The 13672-nt window shown below is 40.1% G+C and overlaps 1 protein-coding gene across 3 annotated transcripts in view; it reads right to left on the reverse strand.

Annotated features, from left to right (window-relative positions):
- The window catches only part of ASPG (asparaginase), a 46293-nt gene that overhangs the window by 21350 nt on the left and 11271 nt on the right, over nucleotides 1-13672 (reverse strand). For all 3 annotated transcript variants that reach the window (XM_014264526.3, XM_005483287.4, XM_074542283.1), the window contains exons 4-8: nucleotides 12473-12598; nucleotides 10948-11031; nucleotides 9838-9964; nucleotides 3618-3730; nucleotides 1940-2125 (exon numbers count right to left, since the gene is read on the reverse strand). In XM_014264526.3, coding sequence (XP_014120001.2) covers nucleotides 1940-2125; nucleotides 3618-3730; nucleotides 9838-9964; nucleotides 10948-11031; nucleotides 12473-12598 — 636 coding nt within the window. The remainder of the gene's footprint in view (nucleotides 1-1939; nucleotides 2126-3617; nucleotides 3731-9837; nucleotides 9965-10947; nucleotides 11032-12472; nucleotides 12599-13672) is intronic.

Consider the following 13672-nt stretch of genomic DNA (forward strand, 5'->3'; position numbering starts at 1 on the left):
ACAGAGAAGGTGAGAAATACTTTCTGTCCTGCAGAGCTAACCAAAGAACAGTTAGGGCTTTTTCAGTGGGTTTGTGAAAGAGCAGGAGGAAGGGATTTCCCAGCTTCCTTCCTATACCTAAAGCCCCCTCAGTTACAAGTTTCTACTGTGTAGATGGATCAGAGGCCAGACATTCAATTAATTAAAACAAACACTTCAAGGGAAGCCAGGGACTCAGCTGACCTACCTGACTAGCTCAAATGAGTCAAAACTGGCACAGCCATATGCAGACCTTTGTAATACTTCATTTAAAGAAAAATCAAATTAAAATTAACATTACAGCGACTTTACAGCATTCACTCATGATACTGAGCAGTTCCTCATGAAAAGGAGAAGGCGGTGAAAAAACAAGTGTGGAGTAATTTTGTAGGACTTGCCTTGGTCAGTGATCTCCTAAAAAGATGCCAAGAAAACAGGGCAGCCTCTAACAACTGATGCTGAAGCAACATAGAACAAACTCCATATAAAAAATAGCAGGCAGAAGGGAACACAGCCTTAAAGTGGTTCAGTAAGATCTGAGCAGAATCTTTCAGCATATCCAGAGTCCAGATCAGAGTGCAAAAAGCCATTTTAGGTGTCTACTTGGAGAATCTTATAACCAAAGCATAGGAAAGAGGTTTCCTTCTTTTTTCCATAAATTTTAGCAGTTCATTTCAAGCAGAATGGCACATAAAACCTAGGGTTCATTTTCATGAATATAAATTTCAAATATAAATTTGGTGTCTTTTATTGACTTAACTGCTTTTTCCCTTCCGAGTGAGCTGTTCTATATAATCTGCAAATTCCTACAGTATTTGCTACAAAGCACAAGATCTTTGCAAAATTCACTAATTCTCAAAACATCTCCATAAAGTTATGCAAAAGTTTTACCAACATCCAAATCATTGCCCAAATCAGAAAATAGCAAGTTTGGGTACTAATGAGGTATAAAGAAAGTCTTAGAATATCCATTTGTATTGGATACTCAAAACAGTCCTAGTGCAAATATTATCTAAAGCTGTGTGAAAACCAAAGCTAAAAGAGGCAGGTTTCAGCACCAGACCAGGGTATTTAGGTTTGCCAGGCAGTCAAAGGAGAGGCTGGCTCTGCCAGACGGGTGGTTGCTCCCAACAAAACCAGGTGTCCAAGGCAGAGGCATGAGTCACCCTCTGCTAGTGCTTCTTGGCTATTTAATATCTGGTCCTTTTCTAAAGGCCAGTTAAACCAGCTTCCCTCACACTAATATATGCAGCACATATTCTTATACAGCTCTTATTAGTCCCAGTGATGTCGTGTTTTGGAACACAACTTGTGGTAGAAACACACTACAAAATTCCCTGCATATTAACAGTATGTACACAAAACCTACTTTAAGCCAGCCCTTGTGGGTTAAACTAAACTGATTTCCATTCTTCAATACAGACAATTCCTTAGATACTGTTCTCCAATCTCACCCTGAATTCAGTTGTACTTCCAGTCAAATAAAGAACTGGGATTTGGAATATTGCTTGCATCTACAGGCTTTCTTCATGCTCCTACATTGTAGCTAAGCAACTGTTATCCTATCAAATACTACTCTATTTGATCATCTGACCCCTAAGCTAGCTTTTAGTTCAATAGAATCCCTCTGAGAGAGATACTACAGATCTAATGCAAAGTATCCTGGAGTGCTGCACATGACAGGAGTGAGCAATCACTAATTTGGGATTTGAGCTGCCTGTTTTGACTATTCAGAACAGGAGTAACAGGATATTGTTTATAGATATGTGTTTAAATGCTTCCAGCTTAAGATATTTCAGATGTAGTTATTTTATGAGCAACAACTTTATAGTTAATAAACCTGGTTTTATAGGCTGGGACTAGTGGAAGTTTAAAGGCAGTGTCAGTGGGATGTTTGTTTTGCACAGCAGTGGGGAATGACCTGGCCTGTAGCATAGACTGTTTTCACAGCCCCACGCAGGCACTGCGTGCAGTTCAGGATCACCACTTTGCGTTCAGCCGCTTTCCTCAGCTCCTCCAGCAGATCTTCCCTCTTGTCTGGGGCATTGCCACTGCCATAAGTTTCCAGTACTATGCCCTCAATGGGAGGCTGAAGAAATGCTCTGACCTGGTTAAAAACAAGACAGGGAACAGAGAAAAACAGGTATGTTTAGGTTATCCTTAAAATTTTCACATATGGCACAGCATTTTTAAAAGTGGTCTATTCCTGCAATAGTCTTACACACTCTCATGCCTTACAGTCTTCTTACACCCTTCTGTGCTTCCTTTTGCAAAAACTGAGACTGTAAAAAAAGCTTTTTAAAAATTAGACTTTTCCTCTCTGGCTTCCTTTAAAATTTCTGGAGGGTTAGATTTTAAAATAAACTGTTTTGTACAGTCATTAGCTGATGTGAAAAAAGATGCTATTGATCAAGTGCTATTAACGGGCTGTACTGTTGCACCACTGTTTGGTGCAACAAAAAGGTACAGTTACACTTATGAAATAAATGTTGAATTATTAACTGAGATTAGAACTCCACACCCCTGCCAGATTTTTCTGCTTTAGCAAAGAGTTCAGTTAACCAATGTCTGCCTAAGAGACAGAGCATTCCACCTTTCAGGAAAGAACATTCTAACAAAGCATGAAGTTTTTTTAACCCCAAACCAAATTGATTTAACTCAGAGACACTTATATACCCCGGGCCAGTTGACACTGAAGTAGATATTGTGCCTCACTGTAAGAGAATCCTGTCAGAGAATGCCCAGCAAAGTCCCCTTCCTAGAAAGATGTATTTTCAACAACCTAGATATTTCCTTGCTGATCACATATGCTAAATGCAATACACTGTAAACCCCCATGAGGATAACTATGCAGTTGGTGTTTTATTGCAAATATACCACCCCTCTGTCTTTCCATCTGTTCATATTCACCTAAAAAGAATAGTGATATAATTGGGGAGTGCTGCTTAAACTATTGGATTCAATTTAAGAAGGCAAGAGCCACAAAAGACCTGTCAATTTAATGGAATTAATATTAGACAGAAACTTAAAGACCAATTTACCTAAAATCACAGTCTGCAAAATAATTTCTAAAGGCAAAAAAATTGCACTTCTCATTTTCAGCAGCAAAATCCCACTTTTCATTTTCAGCTCTGTATGAATGCTGAGGGTCATGTGAACCACCAGTGTGAGACAAAATGAACCTTGGAAAAAAAAAAAAGCTGTAGAAATAATCACACTCCACCCACCATATTGTCTATTCTTTGACAAGATATATATTAATAGGCCTCAATATGCACCAGGATAATATTTTCCTAGTCACTGTAGCTTGCAGCTGTCTAGAAAACCACACTTGACCTATTTATGAGTCCTGATAAGAAATTAATTTTAAGTTCCAGAACCCAAGCAGTTTATAAAAAAGATATTTGAAAACCTTTTATCATTTATGGCATAAGGAAATAGTCTTTGAATGCCCTGATATTTGAAAAAAATGCTTATCAGAAGAAGACAGATTCTTTCCCTTTCCTCCAAACCCCAACCACTGCTCCAAACAATGCAGCTTTCCTACAAGTATTTGAGCATCACTTCAGCCATTCCCAAAGTGAAGTGGGGACACTTACAGCAGCAGCTGTGATTCCTGGGAAGATCCTCAGAAGACCAACATTCCTGTTCATATTGGTGTGAACTCGGAATTTCTTTGTGGTGTTGGCTCTCCAAACCGTTTCCCAGTTTACTGTTAAGAGAAGAGGCCTTTTTAATTTAATATTAAGACATGCTATTAAGTACACTTGTAGTACTTGATTCCTTTAAAACTCTGTTTTTAAAACTGTTCTTAGGCAGGGAATTCATGAAAGACAACACACTTTTTAAAGAGGAAATGAAGGCTCATTTAAGACAGAAGAATTAGCAGCTGGTCTGGCATAGGTGAGATATTTACTTGTCATACACTGACCTGAACTTCACTGTTATGGAGTTGGCCTGATACAAGCCTGGATTCATGTTTGAAAAACAGACCTTGATCTTCTCAAATGTGAGAGATGACAAATGCAGTTACTGTTGCTGCTAATCACCTCCAGAGTTTATTAGGTAGTTATTAATGATTAAATAAAATAGCAAGGATTCAATTAACTCTGATTATACATTTAGAGCCAGAAGCCAGCTGTTTAACTAATAGCTTGTTTGTGTTGCATTATTAGAAGCCAAGTCATGCATTATTGATTTCAAAATTTTACTACTTCAGTGTTGGAGTGCAGCATTGGTAACGCTGACGGCTCCTACAAGGCAGGGGAAGAGCTTCAACAAACAGCAGCCAACAGCTCAGCACATTGTGCCTCCATGAAGACAGATCATGCTGTAAAGCTGCCTGCTTTCCCTTCATGAGCTAAGTTTTTGAGATTTTGGAGAAACTCCCAAACAGCAAGACAGATAAAAGATCTGCGTGCATAACACCGACTTGCTCTCAGCCATGCAGAGAGTTACTCACACCAATTACGGTTGCAATTTCTTGCAATCAGCAGACAGCCACTTCCAAAAAAAAAAAAAAAAATAAAAACCAAGAATAAATTTAAAAGCCTCAATTGAAGCCTGCTTTATTGCCACACTACCAGAGATACTAAAAACTACACAATCCATTAAGTCAGGACAAAAAATAGCATTCTCCTATAAGACTCTGTGAACTTTTCTTCCCTGCCAGCAACTAGAGTCTCTTCTTTCTAAAAACTGCCATAATCCATTAACCAGGTCACAAGCAGTTGGCCTGGCATTTTTTTATCCATCCAGTCACACTTCAGCACATGGATTCCTACTGCCCTGGGAGTGGGAGAACAGAAATATAAACCATTTCTGCAGCTTCCTTCTTTCTGATAAGCTGTCCAGCATGATTCTGAAACCACCTGGCTTAGTAGCTATCCAAGTAGCTCTCAAAGGCCTCCAAGAGCTTTCCAGAACCATTTAGAGACCTGCAGGAGGAACCAGAGAAGTGCAGAGCCTGTGTACTTGTTCTGCATGAGGTTCATGGGCCTGGCTAAGCACATTCAACATGAGCACTGTGCTTTAAGAAGCAGCACGGTTTAGCAATAAATCCATTCCTTAAGCCTTCTAAATACAGGTTAACTCTTTAAAAGCAGCCTCCATTATAAGAAGGGGTGGCAATAAAATTGTACCACAGCTTGCTTTTCTTTTATCCTCCATAAGGTAGGAGTCCCTGCCAAAACTTCACAAATGCATTCTACTACGTTTGGCAACTGTGAGCATCCCTGATGCCTGCAACCAACTTGAAGAATGAGCTGAGGAAACCTGCCTTGGCATGGAGCACTAACACACTGCCAAAAACAGAAGACCAAGGAAAGAGATCAGAGGACAGGTTCAGAAGTCAGACCTACACCAGGCCTATACCTGTACTCTTGGAGTACGCTCTACCAAATAACATCTCCAAGATAAATTTAATGCATGCAGACATAGTATAGTGATGTAATTCCAAATTATATTAAAAAGAAGATAAAGATTGCCCTTCCCCTGAGTTAACATTCGCTTGGTCATGAACCTCGTCAGCCTACATAACGTGTTTGGTGCTGCAGACTCCACAGATGTCAGTTTTCCATTTGCCAAACAAGTCTAAAAGGCAGAACAAAAGGCAAATGTGATGCAAAAGCCAAAGACAAACAAATATACATAGAATTAATCTCAGCTTTACTTAGAACTGCTGTGAGTGAGGCAGGACACCATGCAGGGGAAAAAAGAAATTAGAACACACCCTTTGCATCCTCCATCCCAAAAGGAACATTATTTATTTCACATAGGTAAGTTCAAGCATCTCCATTGTACTGAATAAACCAGCTGTCTTGCTGTGTCATGTCACACAGCAATCTTTTTGTGTTAAGTCAAAGAGCCCAAGAACATAAGAACAACTAACAGTTCTTAAGTAAGAAACTCATATACAAGCAAGTGAAGTGCAAAAAACTGCATCTCTTGGTGTTCACAACTTTTTTTTATCTTATGGATAAGAGTGATTAATTAGGGATACTCAGTTTTGGCACAGCACAGAAAACTGTAACCTGCTCTGACTTGGGTGGCCTGTGCTTGTGAAGAGTTTAACTGATACAGCACAGTGCATCATGTAGATGTGGATGCAAAAGTGAGGAACAAACACAAGCTAGCTACTGGTGTGGCACAGCAGAAAGAACATTTCTAAAGCAGTGTACATAACATAAAGCAGCAATGGCTATTTACAGATTAAACTCATAATAGCTTGGGATAGGTTGCTCTATTCAGGGAGACTGCATTCAAGATATAAAGGCCTTCTGTTTACTCTTCCAAATCACACCATCACATAAACAATAGTCTGATATTTCCAATCTCCCTCTCCATACCAAACACTAAAGCCTCTTATCCTGGGGTGACTTTATGATGGTTGTATCATACTGCCAAATTACTGCCAAAAAATTGCATCCTTATCTTATGCAGCTTTATTCACACACAAACACAAAATATGGTGATTGGGTTAGTGCAAGAAAAAAAACCAGCCTGACTTAAAATAAAAGTAACTCTACACAGATCAGAAAGCAGAAAATCCCCCTGCTGTTAACACAGCGCAGGTTTCAACTTATAACAGGAGAGCAGCAACTCAGAGTGACACCTCCCTTAGGAGTGGTGACTGAATTCCAGGTTATGAAATCAAACAAGAAATACAGCTTTTCTTGATTGCAGAGCTGCAGACAAACAGCAGTGCCCTCCTCTCATCTCTCTCTGCAGGGCTATGGGTGAGCCCTGCCATTATATAAACTGCCCCAGAGTTCCCTGTGATTCACAGCAGCAGCAGTGAGGGGTGGGGAGCCCAGGCCAACCCATGGCTGCAAACTCCTGCAGGAGGCAAACGAGCACAGACCCCCTTTCTGGGCAGTTTGTGATAAAACAGTCAACATACATCTTTGGGAACTATTTCAACTGACTGGTGTCATTGCAACAACCAAGATGCCTGCTTAGAAGGGAGCAGGGAGATCAGAAGCACTCCAGTGAAGAGAGCTGGGATATGCCTTCACACACAAATGACCTGGGCTTTCTATATAAATAACCAACCAAGATGCACACTGTGCCAGTGCCTAACAGCTTCTCTCTAATGAGATCTGTGGGTAGATGAGCCCAAAAGGGCCTTCTGACTGTGTGCTGCTGTGCCACATCTGCTCACACAATCCCACAGGCTCTGTCCCCTGCACAGGTTGTCTTTCATTGCATGGTCCCACACATGTGCACCACTCCAGAAGTTACATGCATGTGGGATGAAATAATTCCAGCCACAGAAACAAAGCAAATTTCATGTGTGCTTCATTAGAACAATCAAGAATAAAGCAATCAATTACAAAATATACTGAGAATCTTTACAGATCTCAAGAGAAACAGTCTTCCTTGTTTCTCCTGTTTTCAAAATATAGGAGAAATCAGGTAATGTATTTTATCTGATAAGCTTCGAGATTTTAGAAATATTTCTTATCATTTCCATACTGTCCATTTCATACAGAGATTTCTAATTCTGTTGCAAAAGTATTTCCCATCAGCACTGTGTTTCTTACTCAGGAGAGGGCTAGAATTTTTTCATTTCTTACAGGATTTTCCTGTGCTAAGTTGAAAGGCCTAAGGAGGTCGATGCACTTTCTTATCTAGAATTGGGTAACACAACTCCTAGGCATTGCTAACACAGCTAAGGATCTGGCTGAGAACACAGCCAGTTACAGGATTAAAAATCCACTGGGAGCCTCATCTAAAAAGGGAACAGGATAAGAAATGGATATCATAAATGAAGCAGAGAACTGGAAGGGTAAGGGAGGGAAGAGGACTAAGCTTCTCCCTCTCCTCTCTAGCTCTGAAGCAGACTGTTGCCTTTATATGCCTTGCTGAGCCATGAACAGAATGTCTTATTCCTGTGCACCAGCCCATGATCCCACTTTGCTCCCCACTTCCTCACCCTCTCCCCTTCTGCTTCCCTGGAATTTTCATTCCCAGCTTTGTTAGAACCAGGGAGCCTGAGGAAGAGTTTCTGCACATGGCCTACTCCTCCTGGCTGCTCTCTAGAATGCTGAATCAGCCAGAGTCAGCCCTGTCTACAGGAGGATTAAGATATATTATATAAAGTCATTTGGAAAAAAAAAAAGTTAAAAGATGCTAGATTTGTTTGGTTTGTTTTTAAAAACCCAAGTGGTTCCTTGTCTACATGAAAGCTTCATGCAAGGACTGTACAAGCAAACTCAAGGGAGACAGAGATGTTTCAAACAATTACTCTGGACAAAATAAAGCAGCACCAGTAGATTGCCCTCACTATAAACTATGTTCTTTCAAAATGAAACAATCCTTCAATAGTGACACCGTCATCTTGGATAAATGATGCTACTCTAACTGGGTAATCAACTGAGGCAAATAAAAATAGAGCCTATCACACCATCAGTTTTTAAATCAGAAATCCCCACTGATCCCAATGAGGCATTTACTGAAAAGATAATGGGTCCCAATATGGGCCAAGGGAAGTGCTTAATAACATTCTCATTTTTCTACTCTAGACAAGGAATCACAAAACAATTCATTCAAATCCAAGAGAGGAATAGCCTGCAATTTGCAGCTTGATTTCATTATTGATCAGTCAGTAAACGGAATTTATTCATACCCTGTTTGATGCAGTTCATAAAAACCTAAGAAAGAAGATTCTCCCCGGTTTACTGCAACAATCAACTGACAGCACTTCTGCTGATTTCAGAGACATCCTATTTGACACAGCACAACAGTGGCACACTCTCTGCCTGAGAGATGTCTTACAGGCAACTACAGTACTTCACAGGCTTCCTCAGTTTGTGTCTGGCTGTGGCAAACTTTGATCCTGAAACTTGGTTAAGTGACTCCCAGTCATTAGGTGGAAGGGAGATGTTTATTTTTCCAGATTGCAGAGTGCCTTTCTCTAGAAGCAGAATCCATTCAGAATGGCACATTGCATGGTACAGGGCTAGGTCTCCTACTGCCACTAATGGCACTTGGCTGAAGAATTCAGAAACTGTTCCCATTTTTTTTTCTAATAATGGAGACTGTCACCAAGTCTACTCCTTTTTAATACCTATTCTATACAAAAGCAGCTCACATGTTTTTTAAAACTGTACTTTAGTATGTTTGCTGGCAGCTCCTCATTTGGCTAGATTCCAAATGTGCCTCTCTTCTCCAAAGCAAGAGTGTCATTTATCCAAGAACATTTAAAAACTTTGCAAATGGTACTGAAACCCTCAGGTAGTTTTTCCCCTTCTTAGGAATCAGACACATAAAAATTACAAGGAGCCTGAGTAAGTTTGGGGGAAAAAAACCCTTTTTAGGTCTGCTGCTATCAGTGTGTTTGCAGTTCAGGCAGGTCCTAAATATCCAGTAAAACATTTTACACAATGACATGCAACAGAGAATCTATTGAAGCTGGAAGCACTCTGCAATGACTTTTTCCCCCGATTTCAGAGCACAGCATGGTCATTAATGAGATGAAACTCTTTGTTCTTTCAGTCCAAACTCCCTCATTTTATCTTTGGAGCAAGCTTTTTTCTGACACAGGGGCAAACTTCCCTCAGGTTAATCTGGATCTTTACTCAAAGTCAGCCTAGCTCACATCTATATTCAACAGATAAATGCAGTTGAGTCACAAAGTCTCAGCCTCACTAATATTTAAACAGGTTCAGAGCAGATGAAGTGAAGTCAAGCTAGAGGACTTTCAAAGATATTTGACTTTAAAAACGACGTTTCAACTACACAAGCACAGGTTCTTTTCAGCTACAGTTCTATTGCATGCAGCATAAATTACACGGCTTAAGAGATGATGTTGCTTACTTGTAATATCAACCTCAGCATTTGCAAGTGGAGGCAGGTTAGGTGAGGAAAAGGCATTGAAACTCCCAGCATCCACCTTAGTCACCCTATTTCCCCTGTACAGTTTATTATAAAAATACAGGCACACCTGCAAGACAAGTAAAGAAACAGGTCTATGAATAAGCCAGTAATTAAAAGATGCAGTAGATAAATACTGTAGTCCGTCCTTTATGAAGTGTTTTCTAAATCTTTAAAGCAACTCAGAGGCTAGTAGATGTTTATAAGTCTAACCCTTTCAAAAAGTGTTGGCACTTCTGTCACACATTGGTTTAAGAATTTAAGAACAAAATTAGGTTCAAGTTAAGAGCTAACTAGTTTCATAATCCTCTCATGAGGCTTACTCTAGGAGACAGCAAATTTGCCTGAGTCCACTTCAGAGATGGAGGAAAGAAACAGTGTGAGCTTTTTAATAAATTCATCAGTTATATATAAATTCAGTGTCCAAAACATAACAAAAGGCCTGGTGAAAATGAGGATAACTTCCAAAAGTTACCATGCATTATGTTCCTTCTCAAGTCTATTAAAGTTTGTCAATTTGAAGAAAGAGAGATAACCTCAGAGCTGTTATCAGTTATGAAGATCTTGGCCAGTCAGCTGTTGCTGTTGTCTTCAAGAACTGGCTTTGGAAGCATGGCAGATGTAAAATAAGGTGTAACCTGCCCCATTTTCTCCCTGAGTTTTGAGCTGCACAGCACAAACAGCATGGTACTGAGACTATGGAGGTACCTCCAGGTGTACCACTCTCGACACTTCCATCTTCAGGAACACAGCTAGAAGACACTCCTCCCAGTTCTATAGTGACTGGAGAAGTTCAAGGTAACATTCAGTTAAAAAACATACTTCAAGGTACATTTCAGACTTGTGAGTCTTTCTGGATTGTGTATGGGCAAACGAAATATGACCAATGTGAGAACAGCACATGCTTTGCCATGCAAGCACTGTTACCTCAGTTGGAATCCATTCATCTTCCTGATTAAGTACAATTCCTGACTGCCTACCAGATATTTAGTGAGTGTTTGTGCCCTAGAGGGAGAAATGCAGGTTCTGAGATGGTCATGCCAGCAAACAGACCTCAGGAATCACGAACTGGCCAGCCATCAGCAGTGCCCCCAGAAGGTTGTCTCGGCCGTCATTCTGCAGCTCATAAATGGGCACCTGAAGAACAGAGACTGGAATTAAACCCTGGCCCTTATGTAAAGCCCACACAGCAGAAAAAATGAGTCCAACTTATGCAATACAAATACATGAATAATTTATGTAACAATGATTTATGGCAAAAAAAAGTTTTCCTTCTTCGCCCAAACTATTTTAGACTGCAGCAGATGGCGAGACTTCTCTCTCTGCTTAACAGAATTTTGTAATTTAAGTGCTTAAAAACCAACACAGAGATTTTTCTAACGTGATTAACAATACTAACAGCAGTTCAAAAAAATATAAAAACTAGCAAGTAGGCATAGTTTGAAGTGACTGAGCATAGGAGAAGTGATGATAGAGAGAACATACAGAACTGTCACTACGGGCTTCACAACAGCTCTCTTGCACCATCTTTCCTCATAGCATAGCAAAACTGAGCTAGCAGGTTATTACTGACAGAAAAGGGCAAGACTAAAAACAGAAATTTAGTCTGCTGAGTGATGATTTCCATGCCTTTTCAGACTGCCTCTTTATTAAAAGAGAGTGCTTCTTTCAGCAATTATTAAAAAAGAAAATCACATGCTCCCTTGCTGGATCATATGTCAGATAGATCTCCAAGCAATAAAACCAAAAAGAAAGCAAAACCTTGACTGATGTATCAGACTAGGCTGCTCCATGTCAAGACAGCAAGTGGGAGCCTATTCCTTCCTAGACTTTTGTATTTTGACTTCAAATAGACCACATGTGAAAGGGAAGTTATGAGATTGGGGAGGGGAATTTTACAACGTGATGTTTCATCTTTCCTTTGTGATTAGAGCAGTATTTTACACTCAAGCAAGCTATTCTAGTAAGACAACCCCTCCCCCTCAGACAATATGCAAAGGGCTGATCTCCAGCTAAGAGAATGAAAATTAATAAATGTAGTCTTTAGAGAAAAGGAAACAGACCATATTAAATGCTTTGTGGCACAGAAATGATCAAAAATGCATCTAATGATTTAAGTTCATTTTTTTTAATTATAAAGAATGCAACAATGAGTAATGTAAGGTGAGATAACAACTGATGAAGTAAAAAATACTAAGCTTCAGGGCTTTTAAAGAAAAGAAGACAGCTGACAACCAGTGGCCACCTGAGGCTGGAAAAATGCTTCTCATATAAACCGATTACTACACAATGGCCAATGACAGGCTCTTATGTTTTTCTCTGAAGCATCTGGCCCCAGCCATAATGAACTCCTGCTCTGATTTGGTACAGAGTTGTGAAGTCATTAATGATAAAATTATGGGGCAGATCCTCAGCTGGTGAACAATCATTTCTCACTCATTTCTGTCAGCACTGTGACCATCCTCCCTGGCCAGGGGCCTGGCCTGAACTGCTAAACTGTACAGTGATAATCAGGATACAGCCAAGTTCTGCATATAAAAACCAAAAATGAGGATTCTTGCTTCATTAATTCCATTACCTGAGATCCTGTCAGAACAATAGTTTTGCCCAGGTTCTCACACATGAAGGACAGGGCTGAAGCTGTGTACGCCATGGTATCAGTACCGTGCAGGATCACAAAGCCATCGTACTTCTCGTAGTGCTCCTGCAGGTGGAGAGACAATTTTCACACTGTTAAAGAAATGCCCTGGTACCAGCAGCTGAGGTACACAGGGCATGACTTTCATTGATTCAGGCAGCAGCACAATGCCTTTACTGCACACACAACTCCTCCTAAACTTACCCTGTTTCAGTTTAAATACAATTAAGGGTTAATCGGACACTGAGCACTAGAGCCAGTAATTCTGATTATGGAACAGTCAAAGAGATTCTTCTGTGTATACATATTAATGCAGCCTTTTTAAACCAGAAGACTCCTAATTAAGAAAAGCTTAGCAATGGCTTTAAACAGGAATGTTAACATATGCAAATGAGGCGTATAGTCTGATGTCTTGTTGCCGCTTTTACTTTAGGGATTACACCATTTACAGGAACAGATTAGGCAAACCAGGGCTATCATAATGTAGGTGAAAAACCAATCCGTTTAATCCATGGCAGGCAGGCAAACCAACAGTGTCAGAGTGCCCTCTTCTGATGGAAAGCCATCCTTTCCACAGCAGAACCTGGGGGAGAGGTTCTGGTTCATTAATGGACCTTGATCTGCTGGTTTTTGAGAATGCCCTCACACTATCAGGCACATGCACCATCAAAATCAATTTCATAAAAATTTTAATCCACATACAATTTCACAAATGCAAAGCCATGAATCACACTGCTCATCCTGTGACAATAGTTATCTGCTATCTGCTAAGTTATCTACTTTAAAAATGATGGACACAGCAAACACTGCAGGGAGAGTCACTGATGTCACTTAGTAACATGGAAGGGATCACACAGAACTCTAAGCAGATATATGAAGTGCCAGCATGGGGAGGAAAAAAGGAGTTTAAACAAGATTTCTTTTTAATTTCACTCCTCATGTTACACTAGGCACACACACACTTGGCACCTCCTGATAATAAGGTCATGTCCAAACTAATTTGTAAGTTCCTACTTTCCTTTTGCTATTTCTTACTAATTTGTAGGTTCCTACATTCCTTTTGCTATTTCTTCATTGATACTCATGTCTGTCTACCTGTTGCTACCTACTGGAAGTTTCAGGGGGTTTCTGTTTATCTCT

Source organism: Zonotrichia albicollis, chromosome 6 (assembly GCF_047830755.1).
Source record: "Zonotrichia albicollis isolate bZonAlb1 chromosome 6, bZonAlb1.hap1, whole genome shotgun sequence".
NCBI lineage: Eukaryota > Metazoa > Chordata > Aves > Passeriformes > Passerellidae > Zonotrichia > Zonotrichia albicollis.